Source organism: Parus major, chromosome 14, assembly GCF_001522545.3.
Source record: "Parus major isolate Abel chromosome 14, Parus_major1.1, whole genome shotgun sequence".
In the NCBI taxonomy this organism is placed as follows: domain Eukaryota; kingdom Metazoa; phylum Chordata; class Aves; order Passeriformes; family Paridae; genus Parus; species Parus major.
This window is the reverse complement of record NC_031783.1, coordinates 7,448,581-7,473,758: the sequence shown is the minus strand read 5'-3', so window position 1 is coordinate 7,473,758 and position 25,178 is coordinate 7,448,581. Positions and strand designations below refer to the sequence as shown.

At 43.7% G+C, this 25,178-nt stretch overlaps 3 protein-coding genes across 20 annotated transcripts in view; 2 read left to right on the top strand and 1 right to left on the bottom strand.

The window, feature by feature from the left end:
- ABCC1 (ATP binding cassette subfamily C member 1) overlaps positions 1-3,038 on the bottom strand; it is a 68,160-nt gene extending 65,122 nt beyond the window's left edge. For all 4 annotated transcript variants that reach the window (XR_004499427.1, XM_015642641.2, XM_033517893.1 and 1 more), the window contains exon 1: positions 2,706-3,038. Coding sequence is in view for 3 of the 4 variants with exons in the window: in XM_015642641.2 (XP_015498127.2) it covers positions 2,706-3,023 (318 nt within the window). In the remaining variant the exon portion in view is untranslated. The remainder of the gene's footprint in view (positions 1-2,705) is intronic.
- A 2,910-nt stretch (positions 3,039-5,948) lies between these two features.
- On the top strand, positions 5,949-10,430 carry CEP20 (centrosomal protein 20). Of its 12 annotated transcripts, none has more exons than XM_015643399.3 (5): positions 5,950-6,058; positions 6,498-6,695; positions 7,293-7,377; positions 8,299-8,391; positions 9,994-10,430. In XM_015643399.3, the coding sequence occupies exons 1-4, from the start codon at positions 6,031-6,033 to the stop codon at positions 8,375-8,377; spliced, it is 390 nt and encodes a 129-aa protein (XP_015498885.1). In that variant the 5' UTR covers positions 5,950-6,030; the 3' UTR covers positions 8,378-8,391; positions 9,994-10,430. The 12 variants fall into 12 exon arrangements, 10 of the variants coding, with proteins under 10 accessions (XP_033373931.1, XP_015498885.1, XP_015498884.1 ...); XM_015643398.3 differs by having other exon boundaries at positions 5,951-6,058; positions 8,252-8,391; XM_015643397.3 differs by having other exon boundaries at positions 5,951-6,058; positions 8,249-8,391.
- Positions 10,431-15,795: 5,365 nt separating this feature from the next.
- Positions 15,796-25,178, top strand: part of MYH11 (myosin heavy chain 11) — a 55,108-nt gene continuing 45,725 nt past the window's right edge. For 2 of the 4 annotated variants that reach the window (XM_019008250.2, XM_019008251.2), the window contains exons 1-2: positions 15,796-15,877; positions 21,787-22,145. In XM_019008250.2, coding sequence (XP_018863795.1) covers positions 21,804-22,145 — 342 coding nt within the window. In that variant the 5' untranslated portion in view covers positions 15,796-15,877; positions 21,787-21,803. The remainder of the gene's footprint in view (positions 15,878-21,786; positions 22,146-25,178) is intronic. The other 2 variants (XM_015642835.3, XM_015642834.3) reach the window with 1 other exon arrangement.

Here is a 25,178-nt window from a genome sequence, read left to right as displayed (position 1 = left end):
TACAGCTTGAACTGGCCCTTAAATTCACTAAATTGGAATGCAAGGAGTGCAAAACATTACCACACGTCCACTACAGTTTTTCATGTCATCAACAGCTATCAGTAAATAGTAACTTCATCTTGCACAGCTGTACCTTTTTTTACATTATGGATGGAATATTCATTCTAAGACGTTCAGTGATGCTAGAGCAAGCAAGGGTTAACAGTACCTGTCTAAAAAGGGAATTCAAAGGAAGCAAAATGCAGTAAAGTTGTATAAAATAACTATATGCAGTAAAATCTGATTGCAGTGAAGTTAACACACTGAGTAGGGGCACAGAGATACGTTAAACAGTGAGGAAGAAAAAAAAAATAATGGAGTGAAGAAGATGGCAATCTTCCTTGGGTTCCTGACCTTTCAGAGTAAGTATTAAATAAAACCAATCTGTTTAATTCTCAGACAAGAACTTTCAACAACAACATTCCTTGGGAGTGCAAACAAGAAAAATCCTGGCCAGCAAAGCCTAAGAAGATTAGCATACAGTTTTAAGGGTCCATTAGGTCCTTTGAGGCACAGTCTCCCCCACAATTTAAAACTGAGTTGCCCACAACTCAGGATCACTTTTGACAGAAAACACATCATCTCCTTGAGGCTGAGATTGCCAGAAATCCCTCTGCTCCACTAGCAAGGCTTCAGTACCAACCAAAATAGCGGATGCAGCCACCACAAGAATGCAATGACACGTGCCACTGTGTATCCAGCTATCACTCAGCCCTGAGAAGCACAAGAGTGCAGTCCAGAAACCAGGAAGAACAGCAGCCCAACCACAGGACATATCTAAAAGCCCAGTAAACACTACATATACATAAATAATTTCTGAAAATTCATGACAACTTCAGTTTTAAATAGCAGCAATAATGGAAATGTCAGAAAAATCAGCAGTCAGAGTACCCATAAGCACCCAAACTGGCATTTCTACTCTCCCTACTGGGAATGATGCAACAACAAAGTGGAAACAGAGCGTTACTTATGAAGACAAGTTCAGCATGAAGGAAGATTTTTCCAGGCACATCCAACCCTCACTCAAATGCACAATTATTCTTCTGCAGGATCAGAAGAACCCAGAAATCAAACAACCACACCCACAGGATCTTTAGTTGAAATGAAAGGCAGAGAGCATGTGATCTAGAGAAGGATGACAAATCCCAAAACACTGAGAACCAATGCAACTAGTGGAAAAAATGTATGGGATAGTTTTTACAAAAACACCAGAAATGGCTGGAATACACATGAGAACAGTTTTCCTAATAAAATAATCTGCTGTCAGCAACCCTATATAAACTAGTTGCTTCTAACATCCTATATGTAGTTCTTGTGTCCACCTGATGTTACAATTCCACAGCTCAAAGAATGAGCTGGCAGCTCTTTTTCACAATCCTACTACTCTCTGGAGTCAGTTTTTCCATAAACTCTGAAACATGTGTTGAAACATTTTCTGAAATATGTATTCTCTTAAGCCCTTCAAATGAAAAGTCTTACTATAGGGAAAAGTAAAAAAATACGTCAAATGACAACTCACAATTTAGCCAGTTCTGAAAAATCTGAGAAATAGCAGAAAAGAGATATTAGTATCTCCATATAAAAGCAAGTTAGCAGTGTCACTTTTGATCAGCTACAAAAAACCTCATTGTCTTAGTCTTGACGATTTTAAAAACATCTATTCCAATATCCTAATGGTTCTTGCAATAAATAGTACAATGTTATTTATTTTGACATCTGATTCTATTTTCTCACTAGTAAGGCAGCTCATTACCTCAAAGCTATTTGGCAAACGTCTGATACATACAGTACAGAAGTAGTTTATTTCCCTATGTTCACTTCAGTAGCTCTCACTCCACGTCTATTTTCCTAACTTCCAATTTTTCCCTTCCTCCACACAACCTCCTCCTACATACGACCAGTTTGCTCCCGAGATGAATTTTCACTCTGGCCCTTCTGTCCCGAGTCTCTCTCTGCTGCCGTGAGCCGCATGCCCAGGACCCCGTGTCTCAGCTGAGCGAGACCCCACCGCAACATCCCCAAATCGCTCACCTGTGCACAGCTGCCTTTCAGTTCACCCACAGCACCTGCGCTCACCACTCTTCGTTAAGGAAGAGCGAAAACACTGCCGTACAAACACGCGATAAAGCTGCAAAAAGCGCTTCCGTGGCCTCCTCCAGCGGGCACGGTTGTCGTGTTTCGGCAGCCGTCAGACACCGTTATTGTTGTTACCCGCACGGCCCCGAGTAACGCAGCCGAACGTGTGGGCAGAGACCTGCTCCGGCCGCTCGGGAGCTCGTTCCCAGTCTCCCGGGCGGGCATCCCCTCGCCAGTTCCCCCCATCCAAGCATCCCCCTGCCGGAAGCCCCGCACACGAGGCGCGCCGGCCCCCGCTCCGTGACCCGGCCATGGGGACATCGCGCCCAGGCGGAGACCACGAGCAGCCGGCACGGCCCGGCCCCTCCGCCGGCCCGCGGCCGCTCCGCGCCGGTGTTCCCACCCCGCACGGCCGGGGCGCACCGCAGCCCCCGCGCTCTGCCCGGGGCAGCGCCTGCACCGCAGGCTCCAGCTCCCCCGCTGCCGGACGCAGCCCCCTCGGGCTCCGCCACCACCCCAGCCCCGCCCGGCTCCCCGCCATCCCTCCGTGCCGACACCGGCAGCCGCCGAGGCCCCATCCCGCCGCTTACCCAGAAAGGCTCGGAAGCGTCCACGCTGCAGAAGCTCTCGATCCCCATGGAGCGCAGCGAGGCGACCCCGGGCTCCCGCGGCAGCGTTTCCCCGTCCACAGCTCTCCTGCCCGAGCGGCTGCGAGCGGGGCCGGGCCGGCAGCGCCAGCTCGGAGCTCTGATTGGCTCCGTGTCACGGGGATCGGAGCCCGGCGCCGCCGCCGCCCGCGCTGCGCAGCCCCGCCTCAGCGCGGGGGGAGCAGCGCCGCGTGCGGACACCGGGCAGCGCCCGCAACGCCGGGCTGGGCGCGTCCCGCGGGGCCACCAACGCCTCCGCATCGGGGAGCACCACGGGCCCGGGAGCCTCGGCCAGAGCCTCACGCGTGCCTTTGTACAACGCAGAAATGCCCCGCGCCCCGGCAGCGTACCCCGGGCAGAATCGCTGCCCCGGAGCACCGCAGGCGCGCCCGCCTGCCCGGATCAGCTGCCCCAGCAGCCTCCGGGATCCTGCGCCTCGCACCCGCACCGCACCTGCCCGCCGGGCTGGACCAGAGCCAGCAGCTCCCTCTCCGTGGCACTGCCCCTGGGAACAGGATCCCCGCCTGTCCCCCGAGGACAGGTACCGCAGCGCCCTGCTGGCAGCCGGGCTCCGCGGGACTGAGCCAAGGCACGGTCCTAGGGGAAGGCCTCAGGGAAAGCCTAAGCTCATCTTCAAATAGCTCACTTCTCAGCGTGAACCAGTTGTACTGGTTTTAATGCCCTAAACTAGTTCAAGTTCCCTAACACAAACGGAACCAAAACAACTTCATCCACAATCAGGCTTGCATCAAAATATGTAGCAGTTGAGCTAACTGCACAGCCCTGTGGTTGCACTGGGTTGTGTCTCACGATGCACTCTTCACATCCTATTTAAAATGCACCAGTTAAATCCCCAGTCAGCTCGCCTGACTACTGTACCAGAATAGACCAGCTGGAGTATGGTGGTACATATGTAGGAATGGCATCACATGCTGCAGGAAATAGCAGGGTGGTTACACAGTACTCTACAGTAACATCTGAAATCTTTAATCACACAAACTTCAATTTAAAATGCTCTTGTCCATCCAGGGCAATTATGGTAACAGACAAAGTTGTTAAAAAGAGACAGGTCTTGTATATTTTAACGTATAACTTAGAAGCAGGCATCATACACACAGAAAATATATCACAGACTGCTTCTTTATTCACCTGCAGTTTCAGAGCCGCAGTTTCAGAGCTGTGCTAGTGGTGGCCAGATTGTCCATCCAACACTTCTGCAGTGCAATACTCCTGGTCTGTCCCCCAGACCCCACATTCTCAGGGTGTCAGGTCAAAGAGCAGCAGCAGCTGAGTGCAGCCCAACCCAGCTCCCATCGGCAATGATGAATGGAGCAGAATTATCACAGAAAGATCAAAACACACGCATTGGGTGTCTGAAGCTTGTCAGTTTAACCCATACTTTAATTCCTATCATGTTAAAATCTTTATAGTATTGCAAGAAAACAGCTATATTTTCAGGTATGATTCCCTTTATTTTTATGAGCAAGACAGTAAATAAGCATGAAGTGAGGAGTGTTTAGAAAGATACATTTTTATTCACGTATGTTTTTCTCAAGATATTACTGTAAGCTAAAAGACTAACAAAATTTAAGTTTCACATTCCAAATACTTCTCTATCAGCCCCAGACTGTCCTAATGTCACCAATTGTCATGCTCCATGTCAATGATGTTTTTCCTCAAATAATGTTTCTTGGATTTCCACCATAAACTAGTTCTCTTCCAGTTGATTCTATTTCCTTGTAAACCAAAGCACAGTCAAAATACAGAGCAAATAATTAATGGGAGAGGAACCAAAAGAGTTCAGAAGAAAAATGTAACAGATTCAAAATATTTATTGTGGAGGAGAAAAACCAGAGCAGACACAAGGCCAAACTTGCAGAAATACAGAACCAAGGTCCCAGAGTACCAGGAAGTCACTGAACATGGATTTCACAAACCAATCTTGTAACAGCATCTTTTAAATCACAGATTAATACAAGAAATAGAAACTGAAATCTTGTTTAAAAAGGAGATTCCCTTGCAAGCAGAAAAATGAACCACACAAAATTCTATATGAGCTTTTTGTTTTTGTAGGGTACAAATTGAAGTAGGATAGGAAATTGAAGCAGTGTGGAAAACTGCAACAACTATCAACGGGAAATCAGGTGTGATGCAAAAGTGACTCACAAGGTCACGGAGAAGTTTGGAAGGATGCAGAGAAACATGTTTATTCTGTGAAAATGCTGTAACATTAAACATAAGCAGCTGTTTGTCCCCGGAGTCACCCTGGGGATCCGGGCAGCGGGCTCAGGGTGGCCAGGGACAAGCACTGCTCTGACTCACTGACAGCGACTGCTGGGCTAAGGAAACACATTGACTTCACCATCACTTCTGATTTTCCTAAATTTTATTTATTGACCTCTATCAGAGATGCTCTGGAAGACTGTCATATAAATATTCTCTTTGAGAGGAAATGTAAAAAAAACAAACAAAACAATCCTAACAACCTCCCCAACCCCCACACTTAAGTCTTATCTTAGTCTTTACTGCCTAAGACGACTCACATCTTCCTTCAAGCCCCAGCAGGCTGCTCCATCTAGACAATAGCAAATCCAGTTTGTTCACCCACACCGGCTGCATTTCCTTTGGGAAATACTTCATGCATTGACAAAATAAACACTTTTGACTCATCCCAGCAACACGGAGCACACACACAAGCGTCCAGACATGCCAGGGATCCTCAGGCTTGCAAAACATCCCGTATAGAATTACATTTTGGCAACTCCTTTTCATTAGAAGCTCAGCTTTGGCGACTCCTTTTACTCAACAGTACATCTGCTAGGGACTCGGTGGAAAACTCCTCCGCAACACACATGGGAGAAATTGTCGCTCATTTTCCATGTTTCCTTCCCCGATCTTTGCCAGCCTCTGAACATACAGAGAAAGCACGGCAACCCCGGCACTCGGCCCAGCTGAAGAGGCTGGACCGCGGGCGGGCACAGCAGGACACCGAGCGGTACCTGCCCGGGCAGCACGGAGGCACTGCTGATGCAGGTTATTCTATCCCGGCACGACCTGGGCCGCTGGCAGCAGAGGGATCCCCTGCGGATCCCGTTCCCTGGGGCCGCTGCCGGCAGAGGGATCCTTTGGGGATCCCGTTCTGTGAGGGGCCGGCTGAGAGCCCCGCTGTCCCCTCACGGAGCTCCCGCCCAGCCCCGCGCTGTCCCCTCAGGGGCTCAGCCCCGCGCGTGCGCAGTGCGCGCGGCGCCATCCGGGTCCCGGCGCGGCCATGGCGACGGTGGCGGAGCTCAAAGCAGGTTGGGACCGGGACCGGGGCCGGGACCGGGGATGGGGATGTGTCCGGAGGGCGGCCGGACCTTCCGCGGCCACCCGGGTGGGTGTCAGAGCTGCCGCGGGCGCTAATGGGGTCTCCCGTCCCTCGGCGCTTGCCCCCGTCCTGTATTGTGCATTGTATTTCAGTATACTTCAGTATTAAACGCATCTTGGCGCAGTAACATCCTACTTCTTAAATTTCCAGAATGTGTGCTTGCGACTAAAAAAAAAAATATGTGCTTGTGACTTTTCTGAAGGCTTAGCTGTTATCTGTGACGTGCCTGGGTCCACCAGCGTGGCGGGTGCTGGCCCCTTATCGCTTTAGCACTGGGCACACGCCAAAACTCTGTGGGTATCGGGGCTAATTAATGCAGCTGCTTGGTGTGTTGGGCTTTAATTTAACGCCCCTTTCTATGGTGATAGTTTTAAAGGACACATTGGAAAAAAGAGGAGCTCTTGCCCAAATCAAAGCGAGGATCAGAGCTGAAGTGTTCAATGCCCTGGATGACCGGAGCGAGCCGCGGCCGACGCTGTCCCGGGAGAACCTCCTGATCAACGAGCTCATTCGGGAATACCTGGAGTACAACAAGTATAAATACACAGCATCTGTGTTGACTGCAGGTATTGGCAATGAATTTGTGTCATCGCTGTAACAGTAATCAGTGATTGGGTGAATGAATAATTCTGTTGATATTATTGAATTAGTAAGTGTGACAAGCTGTATAACCTTGTCTTCTCTTGGGAATTAACACGATACAAGCAGCCTCTCCACAGCTCTACTTGCAGCATTAAACCAAATCACTCATTAGTTTTCAAGAAAACTTACTCTCTGCTCCTTTAGCCCTGAGGTAAATTGTTTAACAGAGTAGTTGATGCAAGAGCAAGAAAACTTGGTAACAGCCTGCGAACTCAAATTTCTTGAAATGCCAGAGAGTAGTATAGAGAAAGAACTGTTTGCCTGATGAATTTATCTTTACACTGTAAGACTTCTTTAATATTTTTCTTAGATTCTTTAGGAGTGAAGATACAAATTGTAATGTGCTATTGTAAATTATACCAGTATGAATCCCTAATGCTTGAGTTCCTTGGAATCACAATACACTGTTAGTTATTAATAGTCTAAAAGGGAGGTGGTTGCTCTCTTGATCTTTTGAAGTCTTCTGCTAATTGGTGACATTTTTCTTAACAGTCTTAAGGTTCAGGGATTTTGTTTTCCAGAATCCGGCCAGCCTCAAGTGCCCTTGGATAGAGAATTTCTTGCCAGAGAGCTGAATATAGTTGAAGATGCAAGTGGAAAATCAGTGTAAGATGGAATTTTGGAATGCACAGTATATTCTATATTCTGCATACCAGTATATTTTTCTCTTTAGTGTAGTTATAAATCAAATTTAAATGTTCTCACCAACTGAAATATGGCTGATCCCACACCTGTTTTAATATGCTGGATTCAGCTTCACAATGCCAAACATGGGGCCATTTTCAGACATACTCCAAACTAACACTGAATTCTGCCAACACGGTGGCATTTTCCAGATAGTGCCCTTGCACACCAAAACACAGCTGTCTTACCAATACAGTCTGCTTTCTACAGAAAGTAGATCTGCTTTTTGTGTATCTGGGAGTTGCTGTGCAGAGCAATAAAAAGGTTACTGTGAGATTAGATACAAAATCAGAATGCTCCAATAAAACTGCATTACTGACCTGAGGGCTGAAGCAGGTTCAGACAGGCTCAGCATTGTCTGTACCTTGTGCTGTCTGAACCTGTCAGCTGCTTAGGAAGAGCCAAGTTTGAGATGTACTGTGGTGGACTGGCCTATAGTCCACCAAAGTCTGATCTCCTGTGAGTGTGTGGATCCTTCTGATCCATGGGTGAGAATGTGGATCTGTGCTGCTGTGCTAAACACACTCCAGTTCATCACCTGCCAGGGGAGCGGGAGTTCAGTGGACAGTGTCTCTTAGTCTGAGCTTTTTGGGGCAGTGTTGGTGTTATGGGGGAGTTTAGGTCTGTGCTTATTTATTTAATGATATTTGGATGTGTTTTAAGTCATTAAAGATGTCAGTACAGATTGTAGAAGTAAGTACTAAGATCTGAGAAGTCCTGGGAGAAGGCTGTATATTTTAATGCCCAATATTTCATGGACTTTATAGACTACTTTTGTAATTTCTCCCTTAAGCAGACCTCTCCTGTATGGAATTCTCTCTCATTTCTTACATGGTGGTAAAGAAGAAAGTACCCAGAATGTTCTTCCAAAAGCATCTTTGCTGACTTACCCAAAACAGAACCTTGGCAAACCACCTGCTGAGAGAAATCAAAAAGGTGGGTGCAGTGTCGTTTTTGAAGCACTTTTATCAGTGACTAGATTTCCTATACCATGCATAAATATGCAGCTGGACACCATGTACCTCCTCCTCTGTGCAAGGAATGCTTGCTTTCATCTGGCACCAAATGGCTTTACCATTTCCCTAAAAGTTCAACTGGCCAAATTGTACTCTCTTATATTATTACAAATCTGAAAAGGGTCAGATAGAGACAGTCTGACTATATTAGCAGTTTAATACAATATTTTGACCTAAATTCTCAATGAAATATATTAAATAGTGGTTATACCTCTGTTTCTTACCTTGTCTAACCTAATTTCTATAGAAAGTTCTTAACTCTTTAGCTCTCAGTTCTTTACATGGGCATAAACCTTTTCTGAGAACATAATTCATATCCTATTTGAAGCCACAAAAGCTTAAGCCCAAAGTTGATTTCTCTGTAATAAACACTGCAAAATCTTGTTTGCCTTTTCTGGTCTGCTTTTGGACTGGTTACAATTAATGCCACCTAAGCTAGAGAATGAAAAGGTTCACTGGTCCAGCTTTTTCCTTTCAAGAGTCTGCTTGGCATATTGCTTCATTTTTTACTGTGAAAATTTATTACTCTCTTGTTAATACTATGAACTGTTTGGTTTGTATACAAAAAATTTCAAAAGTATGAAGCCTGAGATCTTGCTGACATCTGAAAAGGGTGAGATGCACTAACATTTTTTTAAGTTAATTCAATGAGACAATGATGTTTTTATTCTGCCAGAAGAGGGAGCTGAAGAAACAAAATTTCCCTGCTAAAACCGCTATAAACTGCTCTGCTTTGTTAGAAAACAATTATTCATATCAGAAATTTCGCCATTTTCAAAACAAACTGAATGTATAGGAGAATTTTAAAGTATACTTTTATTTCTACCGACTCTGCAGAGTCACCCTGCCCTGTTGACTCCAGTATAACTTCACATGGAGATTTAATTGGTTACAGTTAGTTACAGAACTCAGGATTAATCATAAGACACAACAGCACATTGCTTTTAGAACTAAACAAGAACATAAAATTTTTAAGGCTTTGAACCTTTAAATAAATGTATTCTGCAATTACTTTCTGTCTGTGTTTATGGAGTACATTAGTGGAGACCTAAAGGCAGTAGGTTTAAAATACTAATTATCCAGCTCTTTCCATTAGGCTGCATATTCAGGTAATCAAGTCCATTCATAAACTCAACCTGCCAAGTCTCCTATTTAACATCTAACTTCCTTTTCACCTTAGAAAACATCTTGTTTATTTAGATGTGTGAGTATTCCAGCAGACTGGGGATCCTGATAAAAGGTGTGGAATATGGTATTTCTTTTGCTCATTCACTACAGCTGAGTTGGAAGTTGTCTGAAATGTAATCTTAGTGATGCAAAGCTTTTATCTCCTACAGCTGCATGGAAACATTTATTTGTAAAATTGCCTTGGTTCTGTATGATGATATTGTGCATCAATAGTAGATAATTGATAATTTTCAATAATAGCATTGATAATAGTAGAAGATAACCTTGGACAAATAGAAGAGCACCTTGGACCTCCAGATGCATGAGAATATTTTTGTCTGTGTTTCATTTTCAGACAGAATTCCAGAACCAGGAAGGATGTCTGGCACGAGCATCGAAGAGCCTCTTATTTTACAAAGTATAAAGAGATGATACCTTTCATTTTCTAATTTCTCATTTCAAGGTCTGTCAGATTTAATTTAGGACATTCTTCATTGCATAAATTTCTCTAATAAATCCAGTGGGACTATTTTAGCTTGTAACATCTACTCATGAGACAGTGTGACAAGGTCATACTTACTGTCAATTTTAAAAAATGTTAGCAAAGCTCTCTTTCCCCAGTGCTGATAGAAGAAAAACTGTATAGGGACTCAAATTCATGAATCCTGTGTTCAGAATTGCACATGAATATACTGTGTTTATCCAATACATTTTTATATAATAACTTATAATTTCTGCACTTACATCCTTGTGTGTTTTACCTGTGTTTCTGAATAAAATTTTTCAATTTTATTCTGCATGGTATTTTGAGAGTGTTCAAACTAAACATTTTAATCATTCTTTGTAAAAAGAAGCTGAAACTTTCAGATAAGTGAGGGAAAAGAAATTCTAATAGAAAATTGCTGTCATTTAGAGGGATAGTTGTTTTTAATTCTCCGGAAATGGGGACTATATTTATCTTCATGCCAGCAAGCAAACGAGAGGAAGTTTTTTCCATCTGGAGTTGCTATAAATTGTACGGTGTAACACTGGGTATATTGGGAGGAGAAGGAACTTCTGGGGTTTTTTCCCAAACAACATGAAACTCAAAGGCAAAGCTAAAAATAAAGTTGATAGTAGATACTGATTCCCAGAACTCTTTTTTAGCTGAGGTATCTACATGTTTTGAAATGGCAATTTATTTTAAAAGCCAAACTTACAGGGATACATAAAAACAACATCTATTTTTTCTCTTCTCATTTTAACAAAATGCATAAATGTTAAATATATCCAGTGTACTGAGAGGAGTTTTGTATAAATAATTCTCTAGACTCAGGTCCTTAAAAATCTTTACTGTTAGATAAATGTACAGTGGAGGGGGAGAGAGGAAGAGAACCTTCATTTTGTGAAGTTGAAAGGACCCCAAATTGCACACGCTGTTAAATTTTGCCTTTATCTTGATTTGACCCAGTTAGCATTGCAGGGATACTTTTATTTCTCCAAGGAGCCTGTACTCAAATGTGGAATTGCAGAGAGGCTGCATTTATCCATTTGAAGCCTTGGCAGTGAGCTCATCTCCTCTGTGTGACTGGCAGTGCTGGCACCTCCCTGCTGGCTGATTTGTGTCTCAGGACTGCTGCCAGGAGGGGAGGACGTGTGTTTGCAAATAAACCTCAATCAAATCCATCTGTAAGTCCTCTGCAGCAATGGCAGCTGACCACTGAATCAAGAGAAGGAATGTGTGTGCCCTCAGTGTTTGCTCTGTGCTCACTCCATCACCTTCAGATGCTGCGCTGAAGAGCCATCCCTGAATTTTTAATTTGATTTTCTAGAAGTTCAGTGCTAGACCAATGTTTTCCCATGAAGCAGTGGATCAAATTTTTATGTATGCTTGGATTTTGAATTGTCTTTTCAAGGGTAAAGAAAAAGGCTCTGGAAGCACAAAAGCTCAAACCTTCTCTGTGATGCAAATGTTTCAGTGTAACCAAAGCCACTGCTTCTGCTTTCTGTCTTCCCACCATAGATCATTCAGATGCTGCCCAGGTGCCATGGAGCTCCCTGGGAAATGAATTTTTTAGTGGTAGAAATTAAATACAACTTTTGCCCAGGCTGAAGGAGGCAAAGGGATGTTTGGTAGCTGCTCTTTCCCAAGCACACAGCTCAGCAGGTTCCTCTCTCCACAGTCAGGAGGGCAGAGGCTGCGACAAGGACATCCTTCACTGGGCTTTGAGGTGAAGGTGCATGTTTGAAATCAGAGACAAAATGCATTTTAGAAAACACAATCTTTGCACTATTTTCTCTGGGGATTCATGCATTGTACAGACACTGTGTTGGGATGGTGGGTGGAATTTGGCCTGTTTGCTCTGGTGCAACTTGCATTTCATCTAATTCTCCAATACCCTCAGAGCCCACGTCTGAGGGTTAGAAACAATCTCTTGTTTCAAAGTACAGTCATTGTACAAGCAAACTAAAGGCAAATTAAAGTGTATTTCCAGTGATGTTTATTTATAGCAAAGCTTTGAAATATGTCTATGAAAATATACCGGCCTAATATTATTAATCATCTAGCATTTATCTTGACAGTACATGAAATATGAGAGTGTCTTTTAAGATGCTGACATACAGCAAGTCCTCTTAATGTCAGACTGCCTAGTGGGTGAATGGGAACTGTAAAATCTTTCCCACATGGATGCACTTAGCATTCATTAAAATTTTAGGGTGAGATCAATATCTAGATCAAAATATTTCACAGTCCTTGAGTCACGGCTTCAGGTTTTAAAAGAAATTGCCACCTAGGTGAACATACACAAAAATTACTTTCTTAACTTCAGAAGTTGCATAATTAAAGCCTGGGATATTTTGTATTAACTGTTCTTATTCTTTCTACTGACAACAGAAAAAAAAACCAAAAAAACCAAGCATATAGAAGTTTAGGGTCTTAAATAGCAAAATGCATTTGTGAATTTTGTTGGAGATTGAACATTAACCAAGAGCATTATGCAGGGAATTCCATTAAAAGAGGCTGTTTGTTGTCCAAGCACATTATCACAAGTGAAGGTGACAAGGAGCCAGTGAAGTCTGGTGTGGATATCAGATCTGGAAAGCACTTTGGAAGAAGTTTTAAAAATAAAAAATTCTTTAAGACCAAATTTTTGCTCTCCCCTCGAATGAGAGCAAACTGTGTCTGTAGACTGCAGGGCAGCTGGGCTGTTCCAGAGGTTTTAGTTTCTGTCCTGCACAGGGCAGATTTTTTTAAGCTTTATCAGCTCCCTCTGAGGAGTCGGTTACGTTCTCCTTCCTGAGCGCCCTCGCGTCAGGCACCCAATCTCGGTGTCACTGGATCAGTTTTCCGGAGGAGTGATTATCCTTGGGTAATCACCTTGAGGAAAAGAAACCCCAAGAGGTTTGTTCACACTTGCAAAGACACCCTTTCAGCAGCAGCTGATTCAGACCTGCTCTGTGCACTTTCACAGACTTCCCCTGACCACCTGCAGCAAGTGTTTAGCACAAACATCAAGTTGTTGGTGTTTTCCCTCATCAGACTGTCCTCAAGACTGATTGTCCTGGCTTGGACACAGACTGTCCCTCCTGTTGCAAGGGCACAGCTTGACACAGGCGGTAATCCACCTGTACAATTACCTGTTCTAATTACATTTGTCATCTAAGAGAAACATGGTTGGTGAAACTCAAGCAAAAACATTTTTAAATGAAACAAAAATTGCTTACCTGATTCTCTATTTAACAAACTAACACCACCATCTGTGCTTTTCTTTTTTTCCCCTCTCTTGTGTTCAGGTTACACCATGGTAAGGCAGCTAAGAGTTCACTTCTTTGATTCTTGGGTGCTCTTTCTTTTCCCCAAGGGCAATATTTACAGTGCATATTCAGTAAGGATATATTTAAGGGTAGGCTGCTCAATACTTTTTTTTTTTTTCCCTAGAAAAGTAATTAAAACAAATAAATAAACAAATCAAGGAGGTTTAAACAAAACTTATTTTTTTGTCACAAACTCATCATCCACTGGGAATCCACAGCTTTCATTTTGAGGCGACTTTGATTTAAAACAAACACCACAACTTTCAGGAACCCCCAACCAGGCTATCGGATTAGTATATTCTTACATTAGCTTTTAAGTGAAGGTTGGAAGCCATGCTTACATTTATCAGTTCCTACCCCACATGGCTTGAGAGTGCAACTCTTTCAGTCCCAGCAGTAATATTTTTTTGGACTTTCCAGCTCCGTTTAATGTCACATCATATATCACCCTCCAGCACTGCTGCTGTTAAACTCCCTCCTCAGGCAGCAAGCCTGCGTGTGCAGTGGTTTGCAGACCAGCCAGAATAATTTCCACTCCTTTTTAAGCTACTATTATAATGTGTCTGGTTTTGTGAAACAGCTGCATGTGTTTAAAAGGAACTTCTTAGGATAACTTTGATGAATGTTAAAATGATCATACTTCTCAGAGGATTCCCTTGCATTTCATCGTGTTTCTAATTAAAAGCCAAGTCTGCAATCAAGAAACTGCAGGGGGAAAAAAGTAAAATAGGGTGAATTACCCTGCCCTGTGAGGAACTTTCTGCTAACAAGGACAAGTTTCTTGGATTTATCTCGTGGTGATCATTTGCCTGGCTTTGCTCCAACAAAGTCCCACATGCACAGGTCTGATAAGGCGCTGCTGGGTCCTGGGAGGCTCTGCACGGCTCCGTGGCAGCCCCACAACACTGCAGACCCCAACCCTCCCTCTGCAGGACAGTCTGTGACCTCTGGGACTGTGTCACTGCCCTGGCAAATCTGCTCTTCTCCAGCTGAGGCCCAAACTTGACCCTGCATCTGATATTTCTGAAATGTTGCAGAGCAGAAACCTCAGGGCTCTTTCTCTCTCTCCTCTTTGTCCAAATTTTTTCACCACTGGCCAGAACTAGAAGAAAGGGCTACGGTCTATCACACCTGCAAGTTCCCAACCCAATGACAGCAGAGGTTTTCAGCCTAGCCTCCCCTCATAAGTATTTTTTTAGGATGATGAGACCAATATAAATCCCATCCATCTTCCCCAGGAGGGTTTATTTTCCAGAGAAGACAGAACTGTTGATGTCAAGAGAAATAATTTCACTCAGGCCTGTGCTCTGATCCTTTGGGTATACACCATATTTAGTCTGTTGCCGAGAGGGGGTTGTTTCAGTATTTTGTATTTGGCACGTTGATGGGAATTCCTAGAGGATCCTAGCTTTCCCTTTTTGGGATATCTCCATCCACAGGTCCTACAGCACAAGGCTGTTTCTCAGGAGGGAGGAGGGACAGCTGGGGACTGAAGGTTTGGGGGGTGTGAGGCAGGTTTGATGAGGACCAGATCACTCCCTAACCCCTGCAGCTCTGGCTCCCAGCACCCTGTCCTCCTCTCGCTGCCAGCACACGGTGCCTGCTCCCTGCTCTGTCCGTGCATCCCGGGGACTGTGTCCCCCAGCTCATCACTGCTCTTCTGCATTTACAGACACAGGGAGGTATTTCTTATACACGAGCAAGTATTGACAGCCCTTTCTCAAGAACTGAGCTGCACACTGGATCGCAAAAGAAACTTTGGCAAATCTGCTGGGAAGGTGGCAAACAACTCTCTCACTCCCCAGGGGCAAAGGAGGCTTAAACCAGCCACAGGCTCCAAATGTCACATAAACACAGGGAGACCCAGAGCTACCTCCACCCACACAGTCCTGCTATGTTAGGAATAACCCTCTTTGCCCAAGCAACCCCTGAACTCAGGGACTTAGCTCCAACAAAATGCACTGTGGAAAAATACAGTGGGTAGGAAACATCCTGTGCCACACGGGCCCATGACCTGTCCTTTGTCCTTCCAGGCACAGGGCCATGAGGGCCAGGGATACTGTCAAGGCAGGAAGGAGTTAAAGGTCCATTTGCTTTGTCAAACATCAGGGAAAAAGAGTGAAACCCTGAACTTGTGATTTAGGGACACCCCCTTCTTACATCTTTCTGAAAGCCAGGAATCAGCCTGCGTCCCTAAAAAGTGGCTCAGGGCAGGGGCCACAGCCCAGGGTTAGGCCCTGCTGGGAACAAGGTCCTTGGCTCAGACTGTGTTTTTTAAGCCAGGTACCAAAAGGATTTTCCAGCAGGACGTGGTTTCCAGGGCCCCTCCCCACTGACAAGATTCTCCTCCTCTATATAGGGAGGCTGCAGAGGCAGCAAGGACTTGGGCTGTCCCGGCTGGTGGCTGTATCTCCAACTCACTCTGCTCGCCCAGTTGGACACCTGTAAGTACCACAGGGCCAGCTCCCTGCTGGGGACTGGCTGGGGGCTCTCACACTTTGGGATGGGGACTCTGCCATGGGAACTCTGCTCTGCAAACGCTTTCAGAGCATTAATCTGGGAAGGGGAACAGACCTACCGGACGTGCTCAGGCGATTTATCCTGGTTTCTGTGTCACTGGGTGGGTTCTGCTTGAAATGCATAGAGACTGTGCATGCCTGAAAGGGGCAAAGGTGTTGTAGCCTGCCTCTAGTCACTGCTGACACTGCCATTGCTGGGTCGAGCCTGAAAGGCACCGGCTGCAGGGAAGGAGCCGGGCTCAGCCTGCAGCAGCACTGCCGCAAGGTGCAGGGCAGTGCAGGTGGTCACAGGAACCTGCTGCAGGCAACCACCACTCGTGCATTTGGGAATGAAAAACCTGAGCTGCTCATCTTCTGTAAGTGTTCCTAACCTCTCAGTCCTAATAAAGGACTGCTGAAAGAAAGTGCAACCGAATAAAATAATCAGTTCATCAGTAACTTGTTCTTTGAACAGGAAAAATGCTTTAAAATTAGAAGAAGGAATGGAATCACTTTGACCTTTGAGATAAATGTCCCACCATTACATATATATGCTTTTAGTATGTGGGGAACAAATCTGAAGCAAAACTAATCTGACAATTTACTGAACTACAGTAATTTCAAAGGTGGCATGCCTTTTAAAAAAATGGAAAATAAAGCAACAAACTTCTAAGAAAATCCCGTAAGTAAATTAAGACGACAGTAGATGGCAGTGCAGAAAGCAGCTTCAGCACCATCCCAGTGGTTCACGGGCTTCTTGAACCTGTATGTGTGTGTATGTCTGTGTCTGTGTGCATGCACACCTATAAAAATGTTGACATTTATGTGAAAGGCATATATGCTTGCATAATTAAGAAGCATCATGAGATATTTTCAGTATAAGAGAAATCAGAAGGCTTGTTGTTATCTATTACATACATAATTAGTAAAACCTTTTCTAAAATACACTTGTTGAAAAACAAGCCCACCTTGTCCTTCAGTCCCAGCTTTGCCCTGCCAGGCAGTTTTCTGCAGGATTGTCGGGGTGGGCTGACTTGCTGAACCCCCCAAGCTCCCCCACCCTCAGGCGGGGGCTGAAGTGATGAACCCCCTGAGAGCAAAGCTCTGATTGTCACTTCAGTTCAGTGCCCGATTCTGTGCTGGCCCTGCTCGCTTGGATGTAAACAATGAATTTTATTATCTCATTTGCAATTGACACACTAGTCCCTAAAAGGTATTTGTTTTGAATTTGTTATCATTACATTTTTGCGGAACAGCGGGTATTGAGCAGAACATCTCCATAAAAGGCAGCGTGGGGATGTATGCAGAGATCCCAATGCTCTGGAAATCACAGAGACTTAGTAGTTGCAAATCTGATGGCTTTTAAGTATGTTAATTTTAGGAGAAACCAAAAGCTAGAGACAGCTTTCCAACTTGTGCAAAATACAGTTAAATTATGGATTATTTGTGAATTACCATCAATATACAGAATTTGATTTAGTTAACAGAATGACATCTACAAGAATTTGAAATAGCTGGAATTTTCCAGATAAAGGGAATCTATCCCTTTTTTTTTTTCCTTCTTTTCTGATTTTTACAGTTTATAATGCTGGCAATAACTAGGGCCAGTTGACTTTGAAAATTAGAAAATTAATCAAATGTTTAGTCACAGTTGTAACTTGTATGTTGTAACTCACATTAACTAAGGTGAGAAGACTTTATTATAAAATGAGGCACTTACAGATAATCTGATTGAGCTATATGGAGAATGCATTGCCAAAAAGAGGTGAAAGGCCAAGGGGAATTGGTAATAGTGCTTGTGATAAAGCTGTCAATGCTGGGGAATTCCAGTTCCCAAATGAAGATCACAAGGTTAGGATTCACCCCTAGATTATCTTTTGATTATCTTTTTTTCCAAGCAGTGCTCAGTTGGATGATTCAGTTAAGTACGGGAAAGGTAAAAGATAAGGAAACTGGAAAGATCATAGTCAAGAATTACTGTAGCCCAAGAAATGCAGTTTGAGTCAAGAGCAGGTTACTGCTTCACTCTTCCATCAGAAACTACTCAAGAGAGCAGGACTTGGTTTCTGAAAATAATTGCTTATATGTTCCTCTGTTGCAATAATTATTCCCTGTACAGATGTGATAAGGCTTTATATTGACATGCACATCCTGCAGAGGAAGGGAGAAGTGTCCTTTATCTTTTCCTTAGGAGAAAAGCAGTCTCTCCAAGCTCTGAGTCAGGAGACAATTCTGCTTGGCCAATAACCTTTTAATTAAAGTGGACTTCCTGAGAACATTTATATTTCATCCTTGAAATAATATACTCAGGATAAACTATTATAAAGACAGCATTCAACTTCTGTCATTAACATGAAAAGAGAAAAGACAGTGAAGATCAGCCAGATATCTCTCTCCACAGTGGGGCTGCAGACAGAGGAATGGAGTGAGTTGTGGAAGTATCCATGGATGTTTGCAGGCTAGACAGGTACAACAAATGGATCAGGTTAGGTGTGATCTGGCACAATTCTAAGGCAAGCAACTTCATATCAGTAGTACTGTTGTGATTGCTTTTCCTTCTCCCATTCCCAGGGAATTCTTTACACCTCTGTCTGTAAAGTGTATTCTCTTGTTCATGACCTGTGCTAAATGGATGAGAACCTCCTGCCACCTCTGGCACGTGGATAGGGCTCTCCATTTCTCCCAGCCAGTCCTATGGGTGAAACCCAGGAACTGACTAGGGGGTCAATTCTGCCTTCCCAGGGAACGTTCTCAGCAGGCAGTAAGGAGTCCTTCCCCTTGGCCTGTTTCCCCAGTACCAATCACATACTGGCCCAGTGCAGTGCAGTCCTGATCAGAGATGGAACAGAAGATATAGTGCCAATTATTAATCAGAAAATTTCAGCATCTCATTAGCAGCTCATTAGTCCTCACTAGGACAAATTTAGTTGAGTTTGTGGAGCTTATATTCTACCCCTTCTATTCAGATGGAAGACCTTCCTTTATAATGAAAATGAATAGTGCACATTAATAAATTAATTCAATTATTAATAGCCATTAATCCACACTTCATAAGTGCATTTCGTTTCTTACAGCAGTGATACTCAGAAGCTGCTAAAATGTTATCCTTAGACATCAGAGGTTCAGTCATGAAAAGTTCTTTTCACATAAATCCATGTTTTCTTCTCATTGTGTTTCAGAGGAGTTCTGGGATCCAGCTCAGACTGTCTATTCACTAATTCTTGTAGGGGATCTATTCTTACCAAATTATTCAAACTAGTCCTAGTGTTTGGATCTACGGAATAAGAAGCTGTATTTCCAAGTTCTGCAGCTCATTCCACCTTATATACCTTCCAAATGGATCTTGCTTAGAAAAAGATTGAATTTCAAACTTTCTGCACCTTGCTATGTACATACAGGAAAAAGTAGGAGAACATAGTCAAATACAGACAGACCAGCTCTCAGTTTCATGCTAGAATCTGTGGGAGATGGTTTTGTCTTAGCTTGTAACAAAGAAAGGAACTTTTCCTTGGTCCTTGGGCAGCAGAACTCTGGGATGTTCCACTGTGACATGTTTTGTAACAGGCCGACAGTTTTAGCTACAGTTGGCTTTTTGAGGCGGATGGTCAGGATGATCTGGCAGCTTGATTTCCATCATCATCTTCTCTGGGCAGCCTCAGAATAGCAGGATTTGTCCCCAGGAAGCTCAGCTCTGCATTTCAGTCCCACTTTTGGTGTTTCTGACAGCAGCACCTAATTGCTATAGATATAAAAGTGCTGTCACCTGGCATTTAGCCACGGGCAGCACTATCCAAACTTTCTGCTGCTTCATCACGGCCACGTAGCTCTCTTCTGGGCATAGGATGGGCTGAAATCCCCATCTCCACTGCTGCACTGCTGGGCCAGCGGGCTGCAGAACGTGCCTTGCCTGTAGCCACAGCAGTGGGAGAGGCCAGGGCAGCTCCTGCTGCTCGCTGAGCCCCAGGAGCTGCAGCTCTGGGGATGGGGCAGTGTTTCCACAGCTCCCCTGGGCAGCAGCTTCCCCCCAGCCGCCAGCTGGAGGGCTCAGCTGCAGAGAATACCATCTCCATTATTGGAACTGTGCGCTCTACCAGCCCTCTTGGCAGCAAGGGAGCATTTTCTGCCTTAATCCACACAGAGGTCAAATAGTTTCCTCTTGCTCTCTTCCAAGAATCTCCTGGGAGCGAGCAGAGGGCCACATCCTACAGATGCTCCCTCACAGAGCCTCGACAGCAGGGAACGCTGCTCAGGGGCCAGTGCTCAGGTCTCCCTCACACATTGCACCTTCATGGATTATCTGGGAGAATTTTCCTCTTTGGGATTTCCAAGCAAGGCTCTAGAACAAGCACACTTAGCTTCTTCTTCTTCTTTTTTTTTTTTTTTTTTTTTTTTAAACAAGACAATTGTCGAAGGAGTTTAAAGAGGCATCTAAATTTCCACTGCCTTTCAGTGGGATATCATCTAACCTTCTTAGGCACCTCTAAAAATCCTAGTTTTGTTTTTAAGCTTTATGTCACCTTCTGCATGATCCGTGTTTCCTTCTCAGACCCCTCAGAGAGTGTGGCCTTGCAAAAAAACCTTAATCTGTGGGAAGGCTTCAAGGACAAATATTTGGAAAGCAAGCTCTGATACTCCCAGAGCACAGGGTGTCCATTTGGCTACGTACCACAGGGCTTGGTCCTTACAAATATTGTCCTGCTTATGGGTTGACATCTTTAGCAGTCAGTTCTCCAAGCTCCCTCCAGATTCATGTTTGTTTGATTGCTGCAAATATTAAATTCATTCTCAATAAGGAAATGAAACAGCCTCTGTCTCCTAGAGATGTTTTTCTTGGGCACACGCTCTTTGTAGCTCCTCCCAGCTCTCCTCTCTGCTCCACTGCACAGCAGGTTTCCCAAGCAGCACACTCTTTCTGCCCTGGAGCAAACCACAAATCCTCTGTGTCCTCCTTCCTTTATTTAGACCTGTGCCCCCATGGGATAGAGCAGAACACTTGCAAAGCTCCAGCACTATCAGCACTGATCTTGCAGCCACATCCAAACTTCAGTGGCCAGAGCAGGAGAGCAGCTGTCTCCTGTCTCAGCACTGTGCAAAGCAGCCTAAACTCTCCCCTGGCTCTCAGCTGTGGGGCAGATTCACCCAGCTGCTTTATCCATGTGCAACTGCACGACACAGATGCAGTGTCTGCATCTTCCCCAGCCTGAGCAGTCTGAGCATCATGGTTCAGAGTATCTTTTAGCTGAGGCAATTTCCAGGTTTGTTTCATTTCTTCTCTCTCACGTGAGAAGTATTTACCCTTCATAAATGACCAGCTCCTACTGCCTGACCCACGGGGAGAGGCTAACTCTAAATTACTTCTCCTTCACCAGCAATATTGACAACATTTGTTTTCTGCTTTTTCTCTTGATCTTGTCTTAATCTTATTCTTCTCCAAATGAAATGGTATTAAGTGATTGGAAATAGTCCTTTGCAAGAAAAGTTAAATTCTGTCCTTGCTGGAACACAGCCTGGGAATCATTCTCCTGTTTATTTCATTATTGCACTGATATTTCAGTATGCACCCAACAGCATTTGGGTGATGGGAAATATTATAATTGTCTGAAATCAATGAACTTTGTGATGGGTAAGAGCTGAGGCTGCAGGGAGGTGTTCAGCTGGTGGTCCTGGTGCAGTTCTGACTGTGCCATTGCACAGGCACTAAGTATCCACATGGAAATGTGAGATAGGACATGAGACCTGTGGTGCTTTGGACTTACTGCATGGCAGTAGGATTTGACAAATGTGTCTTGTCTGGAACATCTCCACATTTGCCTTCCTTTATCCCTTTAAAGCAGAATATTTTCCTGCCTCAACAGGTGTCTGCTGAGTCAAAATGGCTCAAAAACCTCTCAGCGATGATGAGAAATTCCTCTTTGTGGACAAAAACTTCATCAACAACCCACTTGCCCAGGCTGACTGGTCAGCAAAGAAACTGGTTTGGATTCCATCAGAGAAACATGGATTTGAAGCAGCAAGTATCAAGGAAGAGAAAGGGGATGAGGTGGTCGTTGAACTGGCAGAAAATGGAAAGAAAGTGACACTGAGCAAGGATGACATCCAGAAGATGAACCCTCCAAAGTTCTCCAAAGTGGAGGACATGGCAGAGCTGACTTGCCTCAATGAAGCTTCTGTGCTGCACAACCTAAGGGAGAGATACTTCTCAGGTCTAATTTATGTGAGTAGACCCAAACACACACAGAGCATTTCCTATTGCATGTCACCATGTCCCGTCAGCAAGGGACATGGATACAGGCCTTGTGTAACACTGCCGTGCAAGTACTAACCCCCAGTAACAGCTTCCTAACCAAAAATGTTTTAAATTCACTTTATTCCACATGACACTCCTGCTTCTTTAATAATTGCTTCTTAACTAAATTAAAACATATGAAGGTTTCTTCCACAAAACGTATAAATTCCGAAAGAATATTGTTGGCTTGGAACTCTCTGATAGGTGAACAAAACCTGAGTCCTGCTGTTCGGGGTGGGGGGGAAATGATAGGGGCTCTTATATTAATTAAATGTACACTTAACAGTTTTCAAGTAACTTGCAAAAAGAGCATGCAGAAAAGGCAGATAATGCAGTTTTTCTCAGGCAAAACTTCCACTTAAAGGCAGCTGAAAAGTTCTGGGTTGGTGGTGTTGGAGTTAAACCTTATATGTGGATAAAGGGACAAACCCACTGGAATTCAGGCAAGAGTACTTGCATGTACCAGTGTGTCACTGAAGCAAAGTCATGCATCCACTAAACCTTTTTGTCCCTCATGTTGATCAAGTTACAGATCAGACAAGCCTGGACAAATTAGAATTTCTTTTTGTTCATGTGAGTTATGGCAAGATTATTGTGTCTTTCAGTCCTCACAAGTACATTAACACAAGAATATTTTGACATGGATAATCCTGTAACCTATCCACATGAACAGTTAGCAAACAGCACAGTAAGGAAGCCCAAAACTTTTCCAAGGAATTTAGCTGTTATCTTTGATTTTACATGAAGGATCCCTCTGTTGTGCTGCAGAAAAGTTATCCACAGTTTCAATCTATGTAAATTTTACTTGCATGACAGATCACTGATGAGTGAAAGTACAGAGCTTAAGTTGAAACAGTAGTCCATGTCTTATTAGTAATATGAGGAATGCAAAATTGGAAAGTAGGAAATGAAGCAGAAAATAAGATAGTTATATGGACTACAACAAAGGAACTACTTACTTGTTATGCGTAACTTCAAAGAGCTAAGCTCAAGATCTTTCCTTCAGGAATGTACTAAAATGTACATTATCAAGTTCCTGAAAGAAGCTAGACTTCCCATCTTTTCGTTATTTTATTGGATTTTAAGTTTGCAGGTGAACATTTGGACCCACATGCTATTATATCAGAACATGCAGCCTTAATGATTAAAATAGACTTTTCCTGAAAGCGTTCTGCATTGTTGCAAGAATTAAAAGAATTAGGAGAAGGTTAGTGGGATAAAATAGGGGATTGGGTATTTCTTTGTTGTTCTCAGCAACATTCTGAATAGCTGTTCCAGGGTTTCCATTTTGTTTATGGAATTTTTTTAAGAGGAAATTAATTTCTAAGAGTGGATAATGCAATTAGAAATCAAGGAGTTTTTCACAGAGGCAGAAATGGAAGAGTACCTGAAATTAAATTTTCTTTCTCAAGAGACTAGATTTTAATTGGTAAAAGTTTCAAAGACATTAATTTGACTTGTACTGTAACAAGTTATCTGTATTTTCAGTAAGAAAAACTTGCTTGAAACTGCCCAGCTTTACAAAGCACTGCCCTAGATGCTGTCATATCTTTTTAAAAACAGAGAGGGCCTCTAAAGAGAATTTGAGTCTCACCCTCTTCTAAAACCAACAGTAAACAAGCATCTCCTGGCTCTGCCATGCGTTGCCTAATTTGCATCCCTTGGAGTCCCACACATTTGAAGAAAACATGACCTCAACATTTTTATCTCCAGAGCATCACTGACGCAAATGGGGATTCCCAAATCTGCTAAAGAAAAATAATCGATCCAGCTGGGAAAAAAAACTCATCTCCCCCTTGCATTTACATTCAATATTATTTAAAAGAAAGATTCAGTGCAGAAATTCACATGGTGACTGTACTCCAGAAAAACACCCTGGCCTTTTGCTTCATCACAGATAATTAAGATAGAAGGGCAAGAAGAAACATGAGCAACTAACTCATGTTTCACATTGCTCAGAAGAAGAAGAATCTGCTTTATCCACACACAAATTACACCAAAAATTATTATATAAGCATGAAAAACACAGCAATATCATTTCAGTGGATTTGAGAGTAGAATCAAGTTCCTTCTGTTATTCATGGGCAATACTTGTTCAGTCTTCACTTAACAGTGAAAAATGCTCTCTTTGGTGCCTAAATCTAAATATGCATATTGGAACTGCATTGGACTCTTCTGCCCAAACCTAGATATTCGCCATGCAGATGTGTATTTGTGCCAGTCTCTTGTAAATACCCAGCAGCAGCAGCTGGCTGAGGAGTACACAAGGTCAGCACTCCCATGGAAGTTCCCCTAAAATATTTCAGATTATGTTCATCCTCCAGACCCTCTGGGGGTCCCCTCTCTCTGGACAGGCTGTGCCCCAGGGAGAAGGATTTAAGGCATGGAAGCTTCAGTGCCCTCACTTTCAATCACACACTTGGGGTATCAAAACATCATCTATACTAATCTATCTCCCCCAAATCCTTGCAAAGCAGACACTTAGAGGTACAATTAGCCAAAATAAGAGGGCTTCATTAAATTTCCTGAGGTGACAGATCATATCAGTCACAGTCCAGTTAGAAATGAGGATTCCTGAACTTCATCAGCTCCAACTTCTGCTCTGCCTTAATAGCCTGCCTCTTGTGCCTCAAAATTAGCTCTTCAAAGGTATGTTACTGTGTGCCTGGGTGTGCAAACAGCCTTGCATGTGGCAAGTCAGGAAATGCCTGGAAATCTCAGGGAAGGGAGGACTAAATAATTTCCTTGATTTCCTCTCCTAATTTTTTACTTGGGTGGGGATGATTAGTTGAGTGTGTACAGTAAATCTATTTATACTATTAAAAAATGTCTTCTTGTCCTCTCTGTAAGGGCCTTGGTGGCCGTTCTAGGCTAAACCTGTCACTTTTCAAGTGCCTTATCCTGCCAACACTAAAATTCATTTTGACGCGAGCAGCGCAGTTTCATTCTGACATCCCATGT

Bases quoted from the DNA above. Each gene is read 5' to 3' on its own strand.
- CEP20 (XM_033518035.1), top strand. From the start codon at position 6,443: ATGCAGCTGCTTGGTGTGTTGGGCTTTAATTTAACGCCCCTTTCTATG. The intron at 7,378-8,248 runs GTAAGATGGAAT...TTCTCCCTTAAG, and splicing joins GATGCAAGTGGAAAATCAGT to CAGACCTCTCCTGTATGGAA. The intron at 8,392-9,993 runs GTGGGTGCAGTG...TTTCATTTTCAG, and splicing joins TGCTGAGAGAAATCAAAAAG to ACAGAATTCCAGAACCAGGA.